The sequence below is a fragment of the Truncatella angustata genome, assembly GCF_020726525.1.
Source record: "Truncatella angustata strain MPI-SDFR-AT-0073 chromosome Unknown BKA67scaffold_5, whole genome shotgun sequence".
Taxonomy (NCBI): Eukaryota; Fungi; Ascomycota; class Sordariomycetes; order Amphisphaeriales; family Sporocadaceae; genus Truncatella; species Truncatella angustata.
In genome coordinates this window covers 3,329,177-3,349,754 of record NW_025763385.1, presented here as the reverse complement: position 1 = coordinate 3,349,754, position 20,578 = coordinate 3,329,177, and the positions used below count along the sequence as shown (strand labels likewise).

The 20,578-nt window shown below is 48.0% G+C and overlaps 7 protein-coding genes across 7 annotated transcripts; 2 read left to right on the top strand and 5 right to left on the bottom strand.

Annotated features, from left to right (window-relative positions):
• Positions 1-1,109: 1,109 nt before the first annotated feature.
• On the bottom strand, positions 1,110-2,200 carry BKA67DRAFT_570237 (uncharacterized protein). The gene has a single exon (XM_046103148.1). It carries the CDS (start codon positions 2,064-2,066, stop codon positions 1,458-1,460), a length of 609 nt encoding a protein of 202 aa, XP_045957823.1. The 5' UTR covers positions 2,067-2,200; the 3' UTR covers positions 1,110-1,457.
• A 667-nt stretch (positions 2,201-2,867) lies between these two features.
• Positions 2,868-4,119, top strand: BKA67DRAFT_647385 (uncharacterized protein; the record flags this gene model as incomplete). The annotated part of the gene is made up of 2 exons (XM_046105956.1): positions 2,868-2,978; positions 3,033-4,119. Exons 1-2 carry the CDS (start codon positions 2,959-2,961, stop codon positions 4,117-4,119), a joined length of 1,107 nt encoding a protein of 368 aa, XP_045957822.1. The 5' UTR covers positions 2,868-2,958.
• A 1,047-nt stretch (positions 4,120-5,166) lies between these two features.
• Positions 5,167-8,296, bottom strand: BKA67DRAFT_323734 (uncharacterized protein). Its single transcript, XM_046096200.1, has 5 exons — positions 7,881-8,296; positions 7,466-7,811; positions 7,030-7,382; positions 6,671-6,981; positions 5,167-6,615 (listed from the first exon to the last, which is right to left on the bottom strand). The coding sequence occupies exons 1-5, from the start codon at positions 8,069-8,071 to the stop codon at positions 5,261-5,263; spliced, it is 2,556 nt and encodes an 851-aa protein (XP_045957821.1). The 5' UTR covers positions 8,072-8,296; the 3' UTR covers positions 5,167-5,260.
• A 1,495-nt stretch (positions 8,297-9,791) lies between these two features.
• Positions 9,792-10,703, bottom strand: BKA67DRAFT_323649 (uncharacterized protein). Its single transcript, XM_046096199.1, has one exon. It carries the CDS (start codon positions 10,535-10,537, stop codon positions 9,935-9,937), a length of 603 nt encoding a protein of 200 aa, XP_045957820.1. The 5' UTR covers positions 10,538-10,703; the 3' UTR covers positions 9,792-9,934.
• Positions 10,704-12,174: 1,471 nt separating this feature from the next.
• Positions 12,175-13,632, bottom strand: BKA67DRAFT_520094 (P-loop containing nucleoside triphosphate hydrolase protein; the record flags this gene model as incomplete). Its single annotated transcript, XM_046098149.1, has 1 exon — positions 12,175-13,632. The coding sequence occupies one exon, from the start codon at positions 13,630-13,632 to the stop codon at positions 12,175-12,177; it is 1,458 nt and encodes a 485-aa protein (XP_045957819.1).
• An 81-nt stretch (positions 13,633-13,713) lies between these two features.
• BKA67DRAFT_520100 (heterokaryon incompatibility protein-domain-containing protein) lies at positions 13,714-14,403 on the bottom strand (the record flags this gene model as incomplete). The annotated part of the gene is made up of 1 exon (XM_046098151.1): positions 13,714-14,403. A coding segment is annotated over one exon (690 nt), but the record flags the coding sequence as incomplete, so codon positions are not given.
• Positions 14,404-16,314: 1,911 nt separating this feature from the next.
• Positions 16,315-18,295, top strand: BKA67DRAFT_570217 (uncharacterized protein). The gene is made up of 4 exons (XM_046103147.1): positions 16,315-16,505; positions 16,558-16,880; positions 16,932-16,963; positions 17,009-18,295. The coding sequence occupies exons 1-4, from the start codon at positions 16,441-16,443 to the stop codon at positions 18,248-18,250; spliced, it is 1,662 nt and encodes a 553-aa protein (XP_045957817.1). The 5' UTR covers positions 16,315-16,440; the 3' UTR covers positions 18,251-18,295.
• The last annotated feature ends 2,283 nt before the right edge of the window (positions 18,296-20,578 follow it).

Here is a 20,578-nt window from a genome sequence, read left to right as displayed (position 1 = left end):
TTTACCCGGACGACATACTCGACAGATTCACGATCATTGTCATGAAAGAAGCTAGCATTCTAGTCCAGTTGCGGACAGGAATAGCGAGGCTCAACTACTATCTAGCTCAAATTGGAGCAATAACAGCACCAGATTGCGCCTGCGGATACGGAAGAGAGACCGTAGAACACTTTTTCATGCGCTGCACGAAATGGACCGCACATCGTAAAGATCTGCTTCAGTATACGGAAGACCGCAGAGGAAGCATCTCGTTCTACCTTGTTGGAAAGACCTATAGTGATGACAACAAATGGACACCAGACCTCAAAGCAGTAGGAGCAACAATTGGATTTGCAATCGCCACAGGACGATTACAACAGACGGTGAAGGAAGTCGGGAGTTAGGCTTAGGAGAAAATGATGCACAAAGGACATCCCAAACATATACTAACCCAGCAGGTCGCGCTTCAGTCGCCGAGGATAGGACTCTGAACACTTGGAGAAGTCAACTTCAAGTTGATCTGCCATGCACTAACAACTAACAGTATCATACAGGGATGTCGAGGACAATAAGTGGTTTTGGATGTTTGAATATAGTCTTGCAGTACGGGCTCGAATCGGAGTCAAGACGGAAACATGAGAAGCGTTTTTGTATCATAGCGTTGGTTGCCCTCTAGGGGAATGACCCGGGCGTAATAAACATGTGTGTGTGTGTGTGTGTGTGTAGCCAAATAGACAGGAACAGGAACAGGATCATTCTAAAAATTCTAATAAGCGCATTAAGGGTGGTTTCAATTAGTTACTGTTACCAGTGTCGACAGAATTACACAGAATTGCAAAAACATACAACACTGATTTAGTCTTGAATACACATGAGTACTTCGAAGCATATCACACCATCAATGGGAGTGGCGTGGAAGAATAACACGAGACAATGATTGTTGATACTAGAAGTAAATCAAAAATAGAATGCTGGGAGAACAAGTCGGCTAGCCGAAATGTCGCTAGACAAGAAGGGGAAAGGGGGAGAGGGGCTTAGAAAATGACAGGCTGAAGTGTCGGAAGATACTAGGTTAGACTAATCTAGAACTGGGTGGGCAGCTATCCAGCAAGAAAGTAAGCAAAGGTGTGCTATCGCAATTCATTATGACGATCACTAACAAGCCCAGGTAAAACAGTGACGGCTAGGAGATGTTGGCGACAGGAATATTAGCAAAAACTCGGATGTGTTTGGCAGCAAAATAGCCAGGAGCAATGCAGACTGCTTTTCTCAAGATAATGTTGATTTTGTTAATTCTAGGACGCCGAGACTAAAAACAACGCATATGCACTAAAAGAATGGGGCCACCCAGACCTTCCTACACGACGGGGGCAACAGTGCAACCGATCCTATACACTCCTGCTTTACACCAACAATGTTTTTCGGGGTTGAGTCCTTTGACTTTCCCAAAACCATCCAAACGCGGAAACGATAAGTATTTAGCAGCCCGCTGGTGGGTCCTCGCCACCGAAGGCCTTCCTCAAGAAGTGAATAGCACGACCATATCCAGGGGCTTCGTTCTGACCCTTCCTGTTCACGCATTCATCAACATCGGTCTCCTTGAAGACGTAGCCCGTCCTGATGTTATTGCCCTGATTGGCATGGGCAACGACACGAGCCTGGTAGGTGTTGCCATTTCTGCGGACCTGGCAGACATAGCGACCGCCGTATTGAGACTTGTTGTCGCCGTGCAAATCGCTCCAACCTGTGGGCCAGGATGATGGTCCGCCGATGCCACGAGGTCCGGTGGTTGGGATATCGCGAAGATAATCAATGATCTCCTCCATTGCGTCGGAGAGGGTGTCACGGCTGGAGAGGGCCCCGGAGAAAGCTTCAGGGTCTGCCTCAGGATAGGCTTCTGGCTCAGCTGAGGCCTCACGGCGGCTAAGCGTATTGAAGTCGACCTCTTGAGGGACGCGCTTGGCGAGCGACTCATCTTGCACGTTTTCGACATCACGTGCAACAATGCGCGACCCGTGAGGCAATGTCAATGCGCTCACGGCGGAGGCGCAGAAGAAGAAGACGTAGGAGGCTTTGCTGAACTTCATGGTTGGTAATTTCTCGTTTTTCCTTCTAAAAAATGTTTAATTGTAGAAGATGTTCCCTAAAATGAGAATATAAAAAGTGTTGAAAGAATTCTGAGTGGTATGTGATTGATGCTGAAGTGTGATGTTGAGAAGATATTCTGGATATGTTTGTGGGTGAATCACAACGGCCTATATACTGTCGTCGTTCTTGCGATCGTCGTGGTGAGTCTATAGCTGTTGATTTGGCTGAGAGTATATGTTGCTTTAATTAGATCATGAATATAGTTGTATCAGGGTCGCGCGCAAAGATCGCTAACATCAAGCAGCAAGCATTATGACCTTCAGGAACGAACGCCCTTCAAATAATGACGTATGAGTGGAAACAACTTCTGATATTGAGGCTCTGCTAGATACTGCGTTCTATTCGCCTGTTCTGGGGCAGATGTAAGCCTTACAATCTCCTCAGGAGGGACTGGGTGATGATCACACATTTTCAGATATCCTCTCATTTGCAGGAGCCTGGCCGGGAGGAAGCAGGACCGCCATGGAACTCAATGACAAAACCCCAATTGGTGAGTTACCAGTAGTGGATGGAGAATGATGATCAACCAGAATGATGATCAGAAGATTTAAAATAGCCCACCACGCCTGAACGGGCGCTATTGGCATTCTGTTTCTTTACTTACTTTCATCCTTTTGGCGGTCCAAGAGAAGATCATGTAACATCCCTTCCAATGGCACTGATTGTGGGGCGGAGGAAGAAAGCGGCTAAATAAATGGGGCCGCAGCATGGGTATTTAAAATCCATGCCATCAGCCCCAGCTAGTATTTACTGGGAGGCTCATCCTTCCCACTCTTAAGCTTGAATCCTAGATGCTAGTTATCCGTACCGATTTGAGAGTTGGCAACAAGCATGGCCCCGACTTTAAAAAGGTATTCATGCATAAGCATCCTTTGCGTCCTAACTCCTAAACTAACAATGTCTAGCCCATACGTCAAGGGGAATATCTTAACCCTCAAAATACATCACCTTGGCAAACATGCTCCACTGCAACTCAAGCATAGCAGCAGCAAGGTACGGGCACAGATTGTGGATGTGATAGAGCCGTCAACAATGTCTGTTGTTGTCATCGTCGAGCTCGAACCGCCTACGGAACGAGGAGAGCAATCTGCGTGCTCTGTCTCTCCTCTTACCGCTCCTGCTCCAAAGATGGTCTTGAAAGTCTACGAGCGTCAATTTTCCTCCGAGTTGCGGCAGTTCAAGGAGACCGGCCCGGCCACCACTGACAGCGAAGAGCAATACGCCACCTTTCTGCGCGGGGGCTCCATGCCTCAATTCCTAGTAGATCACGCAGAGAATGGACGCTTTGCATACGAGGAATGGGATGTACCGAAGCTGGAAGCATATTTCCATGTCGAATCGACGAGGATGCACGAGGTTGAAGTCGAAGTCTATGATCGCCTTCTGGATTTGCAAGGTATCCACGTCCCAAAATTCTACGCTGATGTCCGGTTGGCTCCACAGCACGCAATAGTAGGAGAGCAACTGGATGAGGGCTTGACCGAGTACACCGAAATCAGGGCCATTATGATCGAATATATTCATGGCTTCCCGCTCCTTGACCTTGTTACCAAGACGCCGGAGTCGGACTGGCCGGTCATCTGCAATCAGGCGATCGAGGCAGTCAACAAAATCATCGATTATAACTTTATCAACTTTGATCTTGCAACCAGAAACATTCTTGTCCGCCGCAGCGAGAGCGAGCACTCGTATCAGGTATTTTATATAGACTTTGCCCAGTGCCGGTTTCGCGACGCGTCCGATTCCGATGAGGTGTGGAGGGAACGCAAGCGCCAGAAGGATGAAGAGGGTGCCGTGGGCTACTTACTTGCTGGTCGCATCTCGTTTGCAAAAGGGAAGAAGGGAAAGAAATATAAAGGAAACCTTCCTCTGCCTTGGACGTATACGCCTTCGGCGCGCTTCGAGGGGAATACATTGAGCTTTACTCTGGCTAGTGTGGCGGATGACATAACTACCGAATCAACTAAGGCCAGTGATCTTAAAGGAGCATAATCATGGCCATCAAGTACTATCAGCGTGACCGTTACCTATGTTTTGTAACCCCGCTGGAAACCCTGGCCTGTGCATGAGAAGCCCCGCCGTTGCACTCAGTGCCCAGAAACTAACTTGAAATAGAAAGAGAGAAAACTTGCCGATTCTGTTCCTGATCTTCAAGGTCTCCACTAAAAGGGGATGATGTTATTGGCTTTTCCAAGAATAGTAGCGGAGTATATGGGAGTCGTGCCGCACACGGGCATATGTTGAGGCCACAAATGGGGGATACTTTCGTCATTGAAGAAAGCCAAACGCACCACCATGGCAACATGGCTCAAAAATGATGAGCAATGCGAGATGAGAGGAATCCTTACCGCGGATGTTCTTGGATTCCAGCCAAGGCACGGGAAACCCGGACATCACACAGATTGTAGAACGACACAAGAGAGCAATTGCAGCTTATGATGTGGTGAAGAACAATACAAAAACATAGTTTTGCGTCGCACGGAGCAGACAAATCTGTTTAGCTCACGTGATTCCTGCGGATTGCAGCTCAGGACATCGCATTATAGCGTGTTGTGTAAGCAAGGCTATGATCGCCCCTGTAGGAGCTTAGCGGCAATTGCTTGGCGTTGTAGGAACGCGATCTCTAGGTCATCTTCTGCGGCTTCCTAGCTAGTCTTATTCATTGATTGTTAATTATAATACAATATAGAGGCGGCTTATACAGGCACAGCCACTTTGGTGGAATCGTATCAAGTTGGCGTTTAAGGGGAATCAACGCCTTGATCGTCATAGTAAGATCCTTCGAGACGATCACGAAAAAGCTCGATTCGCAAGCCGCCGACGTGAGGTATAGACTGGACAGCGTTCACAATCCGCCTTGGCATGCACTGGGCGATTCCCTCGACGTGAGCAATCCTATTCCTGAGCGCCGATCACGAGCAATGCAACGGCTGAAAGCTCTATGATCAGCTTGACGCCTGTGCCTGTGCCTCAATTGAAAGGTAAGGACGTGAAGTAGTAGAGCGCTGGAATCGGGTATATGAAGAGGACTTACCGACCTCTCTTAGAGCAAAATTTCATCAGAACATCATCAACAACATCATCTCATCATCTCATCGCCTTATCTAAGCTCAAAATCATCAGACCAACATCATCAACACAAAGCCAGAGATTTAGTTGTGGATAGGGAACCATCCTTGTACATCTCAAAAGATTCGACAACTTTAGGACTGGTGGAGTATAAGTTCCAGCTCGAGTGATCACATGACACATGTGATTGCCAGGCAGCAAAACCATCAATCTCCATTGGCTTCTCTCCCGCATCGTTGCATGCAGGACATGAGAGGGGTGTCTCGAAATCTTTCTTATGCTTCAAGGTGAAATGTCTGGTCAAGCCGCTCGAAGTAGAGCAAATATGCCCGCATAAGCCACAAAACTTAGCGGAAGGTATGTGGATAACTTGTAAATGTTCAAGTAGCGACCATAAACTTCCGAGCTTGACCTCTGGTTTACCCATCCGGACGCATTCGGCACAGCTCATTGGCCAGGTTTGCTGACTAGATCCGTTGTGTCGATTGATGTGGCCGATGAGTGCTGTAAATGATGTATGAGTCGAGGAACAGATCAAGCAACCGAAACTCTCTGAATTCTTTGACTGAGACCAATTGGGTGCGTTACGTCGGCCGTGAGTTCGCTCAACATGGTTACTCCATTCTGCTCTACCGAGCGAATCGATCGCTGTAGTTGAGTAAGAATCGCATTCCGGACATGGGAATGGTTGATCGAACAGGGCGATGTGTCCATTGTAATGCCTTGTAAGCGCACTCCGGTCGCAGAATGTCTTCTTGCATAATAGACAACGAGACTTCTCATTAATCTTACCATCAATTACTTTTGGACTCGGCACAGTACTGATGAGAAGTTTCTCGTTATTGGTAGTTGAGTCGGTTAGGAATCCCAGCACGGCTTTCATATACCGCCTCGTCATCAAGTCCCGATCAGCAACAGATTCATTAGCTGATGGTTTGAGAAGGGATGTGACCATCACGGCGATTGGTGTTTTGAGGACCCCGCTGTTTCGGCTGGACAGACCGTACATGGCAGTTGACAGTCCCTTCGCTCGCATGAAGTCTACGTGCTTGAAGTACTCGGCCCTGATCTCCTCCAGTCGTAGTCTCCGTAGCGTTGTAAGATTCGATTGGAGACTAGCACGGAGCTTGTTTTTCTCACCTCGATCATGAGTCGTTGCTATGGCGCTGCGAAGTTGGCGGATGTCATTACGACTCTCGAATCGCTGTTCGTCTTCCGGAGAAATCCGAATTGGCGCATTTGGGTCCCTACTTAAGGACGTATCACGCAGCCTTTCAAACAATAGTTCCTCTTTACCCGCACGAGTACCGAATGCCAATTCCATTAAGCTTTTCCGGACGTCGTGGCCTTGGTAGCTTGATTCGAAAACGCCAGTACTATGCGACATTACGTAGTTGCGTAGTGCATCGGAAATTACCCCTGAATAATATTAGTTTGAATCACCAGTGGATTGTGATGGGGAATGAACACATACCATCCATTCGCGCTCCAGCACCTACTCGAAGACTGTAAAGCCGTGCAGCCTCTCGAAGGCCTGCCACTAGGAGCACAAGATACCATAGTGTATCGGCCGTACTAGAGGAAATAGAAAATGCTGTTTTGGGTGCAAAGTCAGGCTTCCACTTGAGGGGGACGAAGTCTGACTCTTCCAAATCAGGTTGATCGAAGATCTCGTCGATGGTTTTGAACTCTGCCTCAAAGGCATTTCGCTGGATTGCTCTTGTAATGATCAGGCTAGCAAGGCAGAATACACGGTATGGGACAAGGGTGATAGAAAATCCAATGCTAAGCCTAGTCAGAAAAACCCACATAGAAATGATCCATTCAACTTACTAGCCACCGTTGCGTAAGCGTGTCGTCTTAGCTGTCTCTTTGATCTTGTTTCGCTTAATGGTAATCGTCACGACAATCTTACGCCGAGACCGATCCTCGGGATCACGGACAACTGCTACCCGAAATTGATTGTACTTGACTTTCAAAATCGTACCACGTCTAAACCCGCCAATGGCTGCGAAGAGGATAAATGCATGGAAATCAACTCTTGTATCGGGATCGCACGGTATATTGTGGCTTTCAGACCATAGAGTGGTAAGAATGACATCGACGTCGGTGCTTGTCATCTCAATCTTTCGATAAGAGGGATCTGTGCAGAGACCAATTTCTGGAGCAAGCTCTTGAAATATCCACTATACAAGGTCAGACACAACTAAAAAGAAATACCAGTGCTTGGTAAGGCATCAGAAGTACGAAAATGCTTCTGTTTACGAACCTGTACAATTCGGAAGGCCGGCCCTTCCTTTTTGCCTTCTTCTTTGCTCATCCACCTGAGGCGCCAGGTACTAGCTTCAGATGGATATTGTTGCCTCAATGCACTCATAACATGATTTTCTGCAGCGGCAACAAGACGGCGCCACACCTCCTGCACGGTGAATGCCATGTCAACCGTTCTTACGTAGACGAACTCTTCTGGTCCAAGGACCAAAGTTTTTTTGACGGAGGATTCGACGTAAGTGCGCAAAAAGGCTCTGAAAGGTGCCTGGCCTTCAGATGACTGGGAATTTCTGAGAAACATCGTCCACGCCGACACGCTTTCGGTGCTAGCATCCTCGCAATGTCTGTTTATAATCCGCATCAACATCACTATTCACACTTGTATAAAATGAGACTTGCACTGAGACACTTACTGAAGCCATTCGCCCCATATCTTGTTACGCGCTTTTGCGGTTGAAGGTGCAACGAACGGACTAACGTCTATTTCTTGCGTTTGGTAGACAGTCGTGTATTCTCGGCTTTTAGCCTTTTTCTCCGTTGCAGTTATTGGGCCCGCATGCACTTTCTTCCCTCGCACCCTGTCGGCATTACATGTAGATGGCATTATAGTAAAGCAAGAATTTGGGACAAGTCTGACTGACAATTGTTTCTAAGAAAGTGCGATACAACTTGGCTTTAAATACAGCACGGGTAACAGGGTTGTTTTCGAAGAGTGCCTAGTGGAGACGTTTTTCGCGGCCGGGTCAAGCGTCGGTCGTTAGTGCAATTTTCCGGCGGCAAACAGGACTCGACGACATTTATCACAACCATGTTGGAGGTCATGGAGGGAGTGTGGAGCGAGGGAAAGAGGGTGTCGACAGATCGAAGTTGGTTAAATCTGGCTCCGAACACGTCTTAATCTAATTGGTTAAATCCGTGTCTACAAAACGGCCTTCCGGCAGGGAGCCCCGAAACGGAGAACGATACGGAGCTTTTGGTCGGCGCTAAAAAGCCGTAAAAATGGAGACCGCGCGCGAGCGTCGGAATGAGTCAGCAGACCCCTGTCGTGCGGCAGTGGGCAGTTTGCGTAGGAGACTTGTGTCCGGAAGTACCGTTGAGGGAACTCACCACAACATCGAGGTCTTGCTGATTTCTCGAGTGGACCCAAGCACATCTTGTAGGGTTCATCCAGACCGTAGACTGACAAAATTTGCTACCGCCCAAATCTATAATGAACGCCTGTGATGCAGGGTGTACCACCGGGAAGAGAGGCGCATCGCGAGCATACCAACTGGGAGAGGATCAGTCAAGGCATGAATATGGGCAGGATCAACTTACGCAATCAAACCTCTGATACATATGGAGATCCGCGTTCGTGAGTTCTGTCCGACAAGCGCCACAATGCCCCTCATATAGAGTCGTATCCTTGGGTTGAAGGACTTATTCAATCTCATCGAAGGTGCTTTCCAGCACATCCAAGACCGCCAGCCTCAAGTGTTCCACCACTTCCGTCGGCTGTTCTCTACCAAAGCCTCCAAGGACACTCTTCCATTAACACATCACACTGCTGTACAGTACCAGCATACAGAGAGAATCAAAACTGCCTTCCTCCTTTTGTCTCTCTCTTCTCTTCTCTAAGCACAGACGATCCGTTTCTGGCTCTGACCTATACGTACGCTGCAAGTACTCTTTTGGACCGTGTCAATTTTGATTCCACGAGCGTGAGCTTCAACCAGGCTCTTTCGCAGTTATTGATTATCTACTACTAGAAGGAAATTGAACGTTACCGAGGATAGATTTTTGACACTGAATATATGCGTTTATGGCCATAAATGACTTGCTTCAAGTTCCATGGTACCAGTGAGGTTCAAAAGTGTACTCCTGCTTAGGAGCCAGAACTGGACTGTCCATGCTCAAATAGCAGAGAAGAGAGAAGGGGATAGGAAGCCGATTTTGATTCTCTCTGTACTCATTAGACCACCGGATGTTACTGTACTGTACGGCACTGCACCATTTTCGTCTAAGGACCAAAAAGGATGCAGCACAGTACCCCATGCAAAGCCACGGCCAAATATGTACCACCCAGCGAGCATGAAATGGAACAATGGCGGGGTGGGTAGCAGAGAACAGTTTTTGGTACAAACGACTCTTGTATTGGCCGAAGCTGCGTCGCTGTTGATGTTCGAGCGGTCTACGATCCATTTACGTACAGTGCCTAGATCGGACTGTGATCATCGTAGAGTTCTACATGACGGTAGGAGTCTAAAACTGACAGTACAATGACTCCTGTCATCTTGTTTTCCACAATTGAACTTGCAGGTCCAGATGCAACTCTAGCCAAACACGAAAGACCATAGCTCGGTCACATGAATCACATGACTCGATCCACCCAGACTCATCTATATAAGCCTGTCCTCGCCCAGATTGTCTTGAACCTTTTCTTTCCTTTCTTCTTCACACTCGTGTCCATCTGGCAGTTAACCATGCCCTACCAGATGTAAAACTCTCTTCGCTGTGGCAGGCCAGCGTTACCAACCGCTTCCCCCGGACATAATTGCTGGGATGAACTCCGCTGTGGCAGGTCAGCGTTACCACCCGCTTCACCCGGACATAATTGCTGGGATGAACTTCGCTGTGGCAGGTCAGCGTTACCACCCGCTTCCCCCGGACATAATTGCTGGGATGAACTTCGCTGTGGTAGGCCAGCGTTACCAACCGCTTCCCCCGGACATAATCGCTGGGATGAACTCCGCTGTGGCAGGTCAGCGTTACCACCCGCTTCACCCGGACATAATTGCTGGGATGAACTTCGCTGTGGCAGGCCAGCGTTACCACCCGCTTCCCCCGGACATAATTGCTGGGATGAACTTCGCTGTGGTAGGCCAGCGTTACCAACCGCTTCCCCCGGACATAATCGCTGGGATGAACTCCGCTGTGGCAGGTTAGCGTTACGAACCGTTTCCCCCGGACATAATCGCTGGGATGAGGTCGGCGAAGACGGATTCTGCAACCTGTACGTGGTGCCGGCTACGAACCTGCTCCAAACGGAGCAGAGCCGATGCAGAGACGCGATTCCTGGATCTTGGTTCATGGCCTACATAGAATATCTACATAGTGCATACAATTGAAATGTCCATAATCTGCCTTTCGCAAGCTCCATGTGTTTTTGTTCAACCTTATTCTGTAGAACTCAGATGGGTGCCGCATGTGGCCAATGGCCGTAACATTTGCGCTCCCTCAGTAATGCGAGCAATTAGATGTCGTTGTGATTATATGCGCCTGCGTCCGCTTCGTTGGTTTCGTACTTTTCGTTCGTTCGACAGGAGATGGCTTCTGGGGGTTGGGTGACATCGTTTCGGAGGGCCATTGAGGGCCAGCTTTGGATTCAACAATGGCAAGCAGTAGTCAGTATTGAGCCCAATCAATGGCGGATCGGATCTGGAAACCGGTATTTCAGATTCTGCTTGCGTTCATGACAGCTTCCAAACGTGTCCAGGTTTCGACAGCATCGAAAGGGAGAAGGCATTGTTCAGACCGTTGCTGCTATGTAGTGGTGAAAAGTGGTCATGCGATTGCGCGCATTTGACGCGACCGTCAAGTCGCTAACACCATCCCCAATTTGGTGGTGCTGAAATGGCGACAGGCTCCACGCGGCTCAAAATGACATGGGTTCCATAACCGGGGACAGATTAAAGAGCGGACCGATGGCCAGGCCCATAAAACGTTTCAGGCCAGCAAGCACAACCAACCAAAACGTAGTATTGCTATGCAGTTTCTGGAAAGTCAATTCTGGCACATGGAAGTTGGGACCGGATAGAATTGCGCTGGCGGGGTCAGAAGTGGTCAGTGTGGATTCATACCCCAAATGAGAACCTATCGTGGATGGCCACTTTCGAGCTAGTCCATTTCCATTTTGAACACCGCGACACGTTTGAACTTCGGTACTGTACGGGTCAATTTAGAATTCGTCACACGTGCAGGCCCAGAAATCATCATAACCACCTAAGCCTGGCGGCCCCGCAAGCTGCATTGTGTGTTAGCTCAAAGTTCCAAAATTAGCTGTTCTAGAATCAAATTCGGCTCCAAGCGGAAGCCAATAACGTTATTCAGCGTAGTGCAGTGGCCAGTTGGGGGGCATATGTAACGGTACTGCGGGTATAAAGCGAGTCGGGCCGTTTGCCACAAAGGTACAAAATCGGACCATGTTAATTGTCTCCTGTAACCAGACCCGCGACACCCATTTCGCCTTTCCTCTAACAAAGACATCTCTAACATACAGTCCCTAGCGAAAGCAGCCTCTTAACTCACTCTTCCTTCCACTTCACTTTTGGGCCCACTTCCAAGGGATACATTCCGCTTCTATATACCCTGCCATACCAACAAGTACTGGGCCATTTCTGGACTTGTGAGCGATACTTCCGCTCAAAATGCATAACTTCATAGCAACATATTATGCAGAGTGAATTGGTGCATCAAAAAAGAGACAATCGTGTTAAGCCATTACCTCGTACTGTCAAATAACACGTGCAGTACAGAAAAATGCATGAAAGTCAGATGTACCATTGCCACCAGAAGAAGGCGTGTATTATCTATGATAGCTCGAGTAAGGATTCGTCGTAATGTAGCGTTTCACTGTTAAAGAAAAAAATAAAAGACGAGTCGGATATCATCGTAACCGAACAATCTTTACTATACTATACTCAACGCATTCACGTTTATTATTAGAAGCTATTGCAAGGTCGTACCACCTCCGCCTTCGCCTTCTGACTCGCTAGGACTTGTTGACTGATCATCATCACCTCCAACATAAAGAGAGTCTAGAAGATTCTGTAGATTGTTCCGGCTGCGTATGGTGGAAGGGTGGCCAGGACCCAGCACCGACTTCTTCAGCTCCAGTGTCTGTCGATGCATCTGCTCTGCCTCTTCATACCTCCCAATTTTATTGTAGCTACCTGCAACAACAAAAAGAAGATCTGCTGCCGCTTTTTTATCTATGCATTCGCGATGTAGTTCGATAGCCACTTGAGCGTGGGGCATGTATCTTGTCCACAATTGTCGATTATCATGCTTCGGAACTGGGTACACTTTAGCAAGCTGACGTACCACTTTTGCGTAACATGCTTCCCAGTCGTTCTTAATCCAATTACGTGTTACTAGTCGCACCAATCGGTGCATATCAAACGAGTCGCCTTGCTCATGTATCGAGACAAAAGCATATCCTTCCAGGATTCCAACAGCTTCCGGAAGTGCTTCCTCGTCCTTGCCAATCGGTAGCAAAGACATTGGAATATCTTTCTCCGCTAGTAGACATACGAACTTGAGATACTCTATCGCCAGTGGGTACGACTCTGCTAAATGTTGAAATGAGATCAACCACGTCAGGGTAATCGGGTTTGTGTTATCAGAGTATCGCTGCAGCTCCTCAAACCCGGTATTGAGAAGCTTGATCTGGGCGTTATCAGATCCACGACAAAGCTTGTGATATGCAGCTGTCGTGATGCGTGTTCGCGCCATATAGGCAGATGCCTGCTTGACCGCGAGAGGTAGAAACACTAAATGCTGAACGAGGTCTTTTGTGGCCTGGGTGTCTCGATATTGCCGTTCCTTGAGTTCGTTCTGAAGCAATTTTATAGCTTCTGCTTCACTCATCTTGTCAACCACGAATGTGTGTTTCCTGGAAATGTTAAGTCGCACAGCGACTTCGTGATTGCGCGTAGTGAAGAGGATCGACCCCTTCCGATTGAATGGTAGGCAGCTCTTTAAACCCTTGTCTCTAGTCAGCAAACCAATATCATCAATATTATCGATTATCAAGAGCCAATCTACTTTGCTCCTTTCCAGCGTAGTCTTGACTAGTTCTTTGATGTCTGCCTTGTCGTCATCCATACCAGGCGTTCCCAGCGCTTCGCCAATATCCCTGTAAGCATTCTCGAACATCACTAGCGAAACAGCAGGGACCCAGAAGATAGAACAGTTCGGGCTCTGTTCGAAAACGCGGTATGCAGCTTCGAGTGCGATCTGTGTCTTCCCGACGCCACCAAGTCCCTCGAGCACCGTCCGTTGGCAGTTCTTGTTGTTCGCACTTGGCAGAATCTTGACAACCAGTTCTCGCAGAACGGACTCCCTACCAACAAACTCGTCGTTTCGTCCGAATGGAACTAGTATATGAGCTTCTTCTATTGACATCGGAGCTACAGATGACAAGTTGAATGACTGAGTTGGAGATAGGTCATTGGAGGGTCCGAGTTTCTCTTCAACCACCTTTAGCATTCGGTTCATTGCACTCGTCTTCCCTTCTCCGTAGATGAGTGGAAGGTAGACGCCAAAGATCCCAAGCAGGCAGTAAGCCGCATCTTCTTCTTTCGTGGTCGTGCGACTGCTCGACCATTGCAATCTCTTGTGCACAGGGAAGTCGTAGAGCGGACGACCATCAAGTGCAGACACCTCAATGTTAGTCACAGTATGGATGGCATTCTTCAAAGACATCCTGTTCCCTAGAATGTCGCCTTGTACGGAGAAGAACTTGACTGATCCAGGGGCAAGAAGTTCCTGAAGCGTCCATCCGCGCTTAAACCAGTTACTCTTGCGGAACTGAGCATCCCAGAGCCGTAAAACAGAATCGGCCTGCCTACCGTCGTCGGTTGCAGTTGAGACGTCTGACAGGTACACGTAACAATGTTGCGCTTCTCTGTACCATTCGAACATGGAGTTGATCGCTTCGGTCAACTCAGCTGAGCTCGTCTTGTCAATGCAGCACGTGTCTATCCAGAAGTACTGCAAACCGTCAGCGGCGGTTTGCCTCTTGCTCGCCGCTGTACCATCGCTGATGTCTTGGAAGGTGACCTCTTGGTCTGGGGGGCCCCAAGTGTGAGACAGGATCGCATATTTGGGTATGTTTGGCGGAAAACATTCTGTTAAGACGACACGACCATCAGCTTCAGCCTTTAGAAGGCGCATGTCGGCACATCAAGAGCAGAGTGACAGTGGACGGCATGCGCAAATTTACGATGAAACATGGAATGAAATTGAATGCGGGGTTGGCAGTAGCAACGGCAACACAGATGTGCCAACTGGTGAGATGCGGGTTGGGCTAACGGTAGGGCTGAATTGCGAGTAATAGCTGTCTGCCTGGAATTAGTGGCTCGAGGCATCCCTTACCTGTTCCACTTCCTGACAGTCACAAGCTGATTCGCTAGCTTGCCAGAATTATGCAAAGAAGCAGAAGTACTGTGATCAGATCCATAAATAACCCGGTACTTGTCTGTCTGACAGGGTAGTTAAGGGCGAATTCTCTCCCTCCAGAGTAGGGCCAAAAGTGCTGTGTAAGAGAGAGTAGGTTAGGAGACTCTTTTCGCTAAGGACTGTACTCGGTCGTGCTCATTCTTGGACCATTGATAGCATGCATCCATAGGGGTGTATTTTGAATTTGACCTATTCAGAAACAGAAATGACGATACAGTAACGCAAAGGCGGTTCTGGGGTGGCTCAATTCGCGGATCGCTCCAAAATGATTTTCCATGATACCGAAATTCAATACTGTAGCGCCGTGGTGGATCTCAACCAGGGTCCGAATGAGAATCAGAATTAGACCCGAAAGCCGTATTCATTTCTGCTACCAATCCGGCGGACGTAATCCAGTTCCCCATAACCATAAATGAAGCGTCAACAGCATGCGTACTGAACCATGTTTTCCTGTTTTATTGGAGCTTCGAAGAGGCACTTATTCGAGCGAGATCCAGATATGCTGGAAGTCGTAGACGATTGTGGACGTTAATCCCCGTCCGGGTTAGGATGACTCGGCGATCAAGCACAGGGGCCCATAAACAGTTTTCGGAACAGTCAATTCTCACACCTGGATGGATTGTCGCTATTTGCGCTTCGACCTAATCAGATATAGCGTTGGTCACTGCTCCTTTCTGTACGTACCGTCGAAATGGACTTGCTCGAAAGTGATCATTGACGAAAGCAAGATTCGGGATACTCATCTTGAGGCAGCGCCCTCGCCCGGGCTTGCTGTTGCTGCACAACTCGTCCAAAAGGGTCGCGACAACCATTTCTGCGTGACGAAGCTGACTAGATTGCATGTGGATACAGTACAGTCCCTAGCGAAATCAGTCTCTTGGAGTTTTGGGTCCACTTTAGTGGAGCACAAGCTGACCTTAAGTAGGCTAGGACACTGATTTCGCCAAGGACTGTACTGTACATGCACACACGTATGGTTATTACGCCCGGGTCAGTCCCCTAGAGGGCAACTAACGCTATGATACAAAAACGCTTCTCATGTTCGCGTCTTGACTCCGAATCAAGCCCATACTGAAAGACAAGTCCTCTTCCGTCTTAAACCATTCTTCACCCATGACATCCCTGTATAATACTGTTAGTCTTTACAATCCCTAGCGCAATCAGTTCCTAACCTACTCTGTACACCTTTTAGTTTTGGCCTCTTTTATTGGAAGTGGAGTACAATTCCGTAATCCCGCATTCCCGACGCTAGAGCGGTACAGTAGGAGTGCATTGTCAAAGTGGATTTATTAGTGGGGCCGAGGCGCTATCACTCGAGAACGTCCCAGAGGTCTGGCGATTGCAAAAATGCAGCAAGAGATAGACTCTGATGCATACAGTACATCGAATAAACACATCACGAGACAACAATGTGAGGAACGGAGTGTAATTGGGCACCGCGGTCGCTTACGATTATGGGGACAACACGGTTGATATTGAACCACAGTTGAAGGATCAATGGTTGGCCCTAGTACTGGACCTACATACCGCATGGTCTTAAGGGGAATTCTTCCTTTCTTGCCCGCAGGACCCACCAAGCGGTGAATGTTTAGCCATTCATTGGCTACTCAAATCCAATTCCCTCCCCCACAAGGCAAACCTTTCCCGTTCGCACACCACGTGAATCTTTGCTTCTAACTATATAGCCAACACAAACTGTCATGGCACATGCACAGTGAACGAAAGTTCCACCAGTATTTCACCAGCCACAAAATGACGGACCCGAAGAAGTTGAGGGATCGCAAGACAAATAGCTGCATTTCGTGTGTCCAGCAAAAGTAAGGCACGTCTAGAGAGCATCACATGGGCAGGAGACTAAATAAGCCACAGGAGACAATGCAACCGGGAATATCCATGCCAGCAATGCATCAAGCGTGACAAGCCGCGTGAGTGCGTATACCAACCTCATCGGCCTGTCCTAATTTTGAGGTCTCGGGACAAGCCGGGCTTTCAGAATTATCTTAGTCAGCTCGAGCAGCCCTATAGCCCCGAAAAACAGCTGGGCTCGCCAAATGTACCTAACACTTACCAAGAGGATGGCGGGGAGCTGGGACGTTACGTACGGCATCTAGTTTCTATGTCAGTCACGGATGGAGAGGACATAGTTGAGCTGATCCTCCCAAAGCTTCTTCAAACGGGAGACTTGGTTACTTGTAAGGAACCCACTCCTGTCTTAGTCATGTCTTACTCCTAACATATTATAGGCATTCTTTTTGAAAGAAGTATTGTTCAAGAAGTATGATGTTTTCAACCTTGCCAGCACAGCTGCTGATTTTCGAAGTGGAACAGTCTCCGCAAAGATCCAAGGGCAATGCCTCCATCCGTGGCCTTCTCCTTCCTGACTCTGGTTTATGGCTCGGTTGCCTTGACGGCACTGTACTGCATCCTTCTCGAGGAGTCGCTGCCAGGGAATATGGGTCCGGCGGAAATAATACTCAACATCTGCTTAACGAATTGCCTCCAGTGTTGGCAACACAGTGATCCTGACAGGCCCGGACAATACAAAGTGGAGGCCGCCATTGTTCGGCTCGCCGTCACGTTATATCATCAATCAGATCTGCAGCGAGCGTACACGGCCCTTGGACATGCCATTGCATTAGCCGAGTCCTCTGGCTATAGGGAATCCGATGTTTTACATCCTTCGGATTTCAAAGGTGAACTGCGCAGACGGGCTTGGTTGCTTCTGGAGAACTTCGACTACCGTATCTGTTCGTCCTTCGGAAGGTTACAAAGAATCAGCCATAAGCAGCGCAAGCTTGAGCTGCGAAATCTCTCAGACACAAGCTTTGATGCCTATTCGACCGAACTTCCCTTACAACGACGACTTGATCAGCTTACACGAGTCCTGCCGCTCATTCTGATAAGCGCTATCCGGAATGTATCAGCCAAAATTACACTGGACATTTTCGGTAGAGACGATATCACGTCCAAAGACATTCAAGACTTCGACCAAGAGCTGGATGCAGTGTATCAACGGGTTCCTAAAACTATCACAGGTGACCCTGTAAAGGTTCTCCAGCTGCAGTATACAATAGCGATTATTTATCACGCAGCCAAAATGGTTCTACATCGATGGTCTGTTCTAGACGAAAATATGGACAGGTCAGATCCATATGCCAATCACTCCAGAGCGCAATGTATTGGGTCAGCCGTGGAAATCATGAAGATACAAAAATCCCTGCTGGATAATCGTCGCTCGCACCACAACCGCTGGGAGCTTGACCCGCTTACCACATACGACTTCCTCTTTGCGGGAATAATTTTGTGCCTAGAGTTGTCGTACCTGATACGCCCTCAGCGCCTATTTCACCGCGATGTACTCAGACCAGAGATTTTTACTAGAACGGTTCTTCATCAATTGCTTAGTTACTCTTTGGAATTCTGGGGAGAGTCACACAGCTACGGAATTCCCCTAGATACAGTCCGAATCTGCGCGATATTCACTCGATGTGTGAAGGAAGTTGAGTGTCACGCAGCACAGACTAGCTACCATCCGGAGCCATATTTCAACGGACATGGTTGAAATGGCCGCCAGATTCTTGAAAGTTTGCCTTGTCGACACCTGGTGTAAGAAATTGATCTGGAAGATTCCTTTGCTATTGTCAGGACTGCAGAGGAGTTATCCAAATTTAATATATGCAGTAGCAGCGACAACGGTAGCGTATTTACCCATTCTCTCTGATCAGCTATATCTCCGTTGCTCCGAAAAAACCACAGTCTTCCTGCTCATTTCAGTTCAACATGGCCATCAACCACTGCAATTTTCACAGAGAATGTGGTTTGGAAATTTCCAGCAAGACATTCCAATATGATAGTTCTGCTTCGAAGGTCTATTGTATTCAGTATAAGTGTGGGTTAACGCCCGTGGACAGTGCTTTAATGGTTAAACATATTGAGATTATTAAAGTGCTTCTTGAGAAATGTGATGGCTCGTAGGTTCTTGATAACAAAGGATTCGCACCACTAAGTATCTGCAGATCGGGAACGACGCTAATTTGATGATTATAAGAAATAATGAACATGCTCTTAGTTCCATGAAATAAAACGCACGAGTCGCGTTTTGCTTGTATATGGCATTATTGTCCGACTTATTCGTGACCCAGACGAAAATTTTACATCGAAGGCGATATGTTGGCAGGGAGATGGCCTGGTCTCAATAAGAGGGAAAGATGAAATGTTTGCAAAGAACTCAGGCAAATGGTCTATGCCTGGAGGACACTGGAGCATGGTAGCAGGGCCAGTACGTTGGTAAGTCCACTCGTCTCTGCATCAAAGGTAGATCACTGATACAAAGTTCGACTTCGAAGGTAGTCTGGAGATGACAGCCGCTGAACGAGATATTTCTGAGAAATCACACGGCACTTGCTGGGCCTTTCCAAGGCGCAGGCGCGGTCCAACACTCTCAAGCTGGTTGCGGAATTGACAACCGTCCTGAAGTGGACACTGTGTTCACACAAGATGATCTAGTTCCTTGTAATATCATGCTGTCATCCTGACCTGATCCAAAGGTGGCCGCAGTTATTGATTGGGGCCAAGCTGGATGGTACCCCGCGTACTGGGAATTCTTTAAGGCGCGGCGGGTCAAGCTACTGCCCGCATGTGTCGACAGTGGCTCTCAAGAGGAGTGGCATGCGACGTACCTGCCACTGATAGTAGACGCAGTGGAAGAGGAAACCTATTACAACCCTTGGCTTTGGTTTTCCTTTCCAAGGGCCTATGATAAGGAGCCTGATCCGCGTAGCACAAGTCTGTGCAGCTATCTCGCACCACCAGGTTCTGAGTCAGCCCAAATCAGACCTACCACTACACGATTGGAGAGCTCGACTATCACTACGTTTATGATAAGATACACCAAAATGATATCGTAGCCAAGTAGGATCTGCGCTGCCCAATAGTTCACCATTTGAGGAATACATACTTAGCTTTGAGACCATGCATACATAGCCCTCATTCACAATTGGCGTTCGCTTTAAATTGAGTTAGGGGTGATTAATTTATAAAAATAGATGCCACGTAGCCATTCGGCAACCATTGGTATCTCACAAGTCCTATTACTGGAAAGACTGTAGTTACCTGGACCGCTGTGAGCACTGCTTGACAGATCTTGTTATATTGGAAAGGTTATAGACTATTAGCGGAACCCATAGTTGGCAAAGCGCATTGCTCCCTCTCTTATATACTGAATGATAAGTACCTCAAATCAATCTTTTTGTTCATCCTTCGCTTAGCCAGTCGTACTTTCCTTGCTGTAACCAAAATCCTAGAATGGTCGCGGTATAGTTGTGCCAAACACTCCTGATCGCACCTGACTCCCGCTCGGTCTTTTCAATGGTCGCACTCCGATCTCCTTCTGCGGTTCATCTCTCCATGTCTCGAGTCATTTTCGTGATCAGCCCCTTGACGTTGGTGTGTATGCGCCTATTAAAGCCTATTATCGAAAAGAGCTAGGGCTACTTGCGCTTTTAACAGATTCCGCACCAATTGGTAAACGAAATGTCCTACTATGCTATCAAAAAGCACGGACAAGTGCACTTTCTGGCAAGAATATTAAGTATGGTTGACGTATTAGTGGTCTTTGGCCAGTGTGTATGGCCAGGCCCCTTACGAGTCCTCTTTTGCTTGAAATTAGTAACCAAAGCCGAAGCCTAGCAGCAGAAGTCTCCTCTCAGAACCAATAGGATGTCGATGGATCCAAAACACCACTCCATGCGCCTATAACAACCCTGGTTGGGTGGTCAACGCCAAGAAAGAGTGTTGATCTCGAGAGACAGATCATGGACTTCCACCGGCTGCAGTATACGGACCATGTTACGCGCCGCCAACTACTCAGGAAGATAAAATAAAAAAAGGT

What these genes read in the sequence shown, in the direction of transcription:
- BKA67DRAFT_570237 (XM_046103148.1), bottom strand. Translation starts at nt 2,066, where the DNA reads ATGAAGTTCAGCAAAGCCTCCTACGTCTTCTTCTTCTGCGCCTCCGCC.
- BKA67DRAFT_323734 (XM_046096200.1), bottom strand. Translation starts at nt 8,071, where the DNA reads ATGCCATCTACATGTAATGCCGACAGGGTGCGAGGGAAGAAAGTGCAT. An exon ending in CGCTTACGCAACGGTGGCTA is followed by an intron (nt 6,982 to 7,029) that starts GTAAGTTGAATG and finishes GACTAGGCTTAG; the next exon opens with CATTGGATTTTCTATCACCC. An exon ending in TGCTGGAGCGCGAATGGATG is followed by an intron (nt 6,616 to 6,670) that starts GTATGTGTTCAT and finishes AATATTATTCAG; the next exon opens with GGGTAATTTCCGATGCACTA.
- BKA67DRAFT_323649 (XM_046096199.1), bottom strand. Translation starts at nt 10,537, where the DNA reads ATGAACCAAGATCCAGGAATCGCGTCTCTGCATCGGCTCTGCTCCGTT.
- BKA67DRAFT_570217 (XM_046103147.1), top strand. Translation starts at nt 16,441, where the DNA reads ATGACGGACCCGAAGAAGTTGAGGGATCGCAAGACAAATAGCTGCATT. An exon ending in AACGGGAGACTTGGTTACTT is followed by an intron (nt 16,881 to 16,931) that starts GTAAGGAACCCA and finishes AACATATTATAG; the next exon opens with GCATTCTTTTTGAAAGAAGT. An exon ending in AAAGAAGTATTGTTCAAGAA is followed by an intron (nt 16,964 to 17,008) that starts GTATGATGTTTT and finishes TGATTTTCGAAG; the next exon opens with TGGAACAGTCTCCGCAAAGA.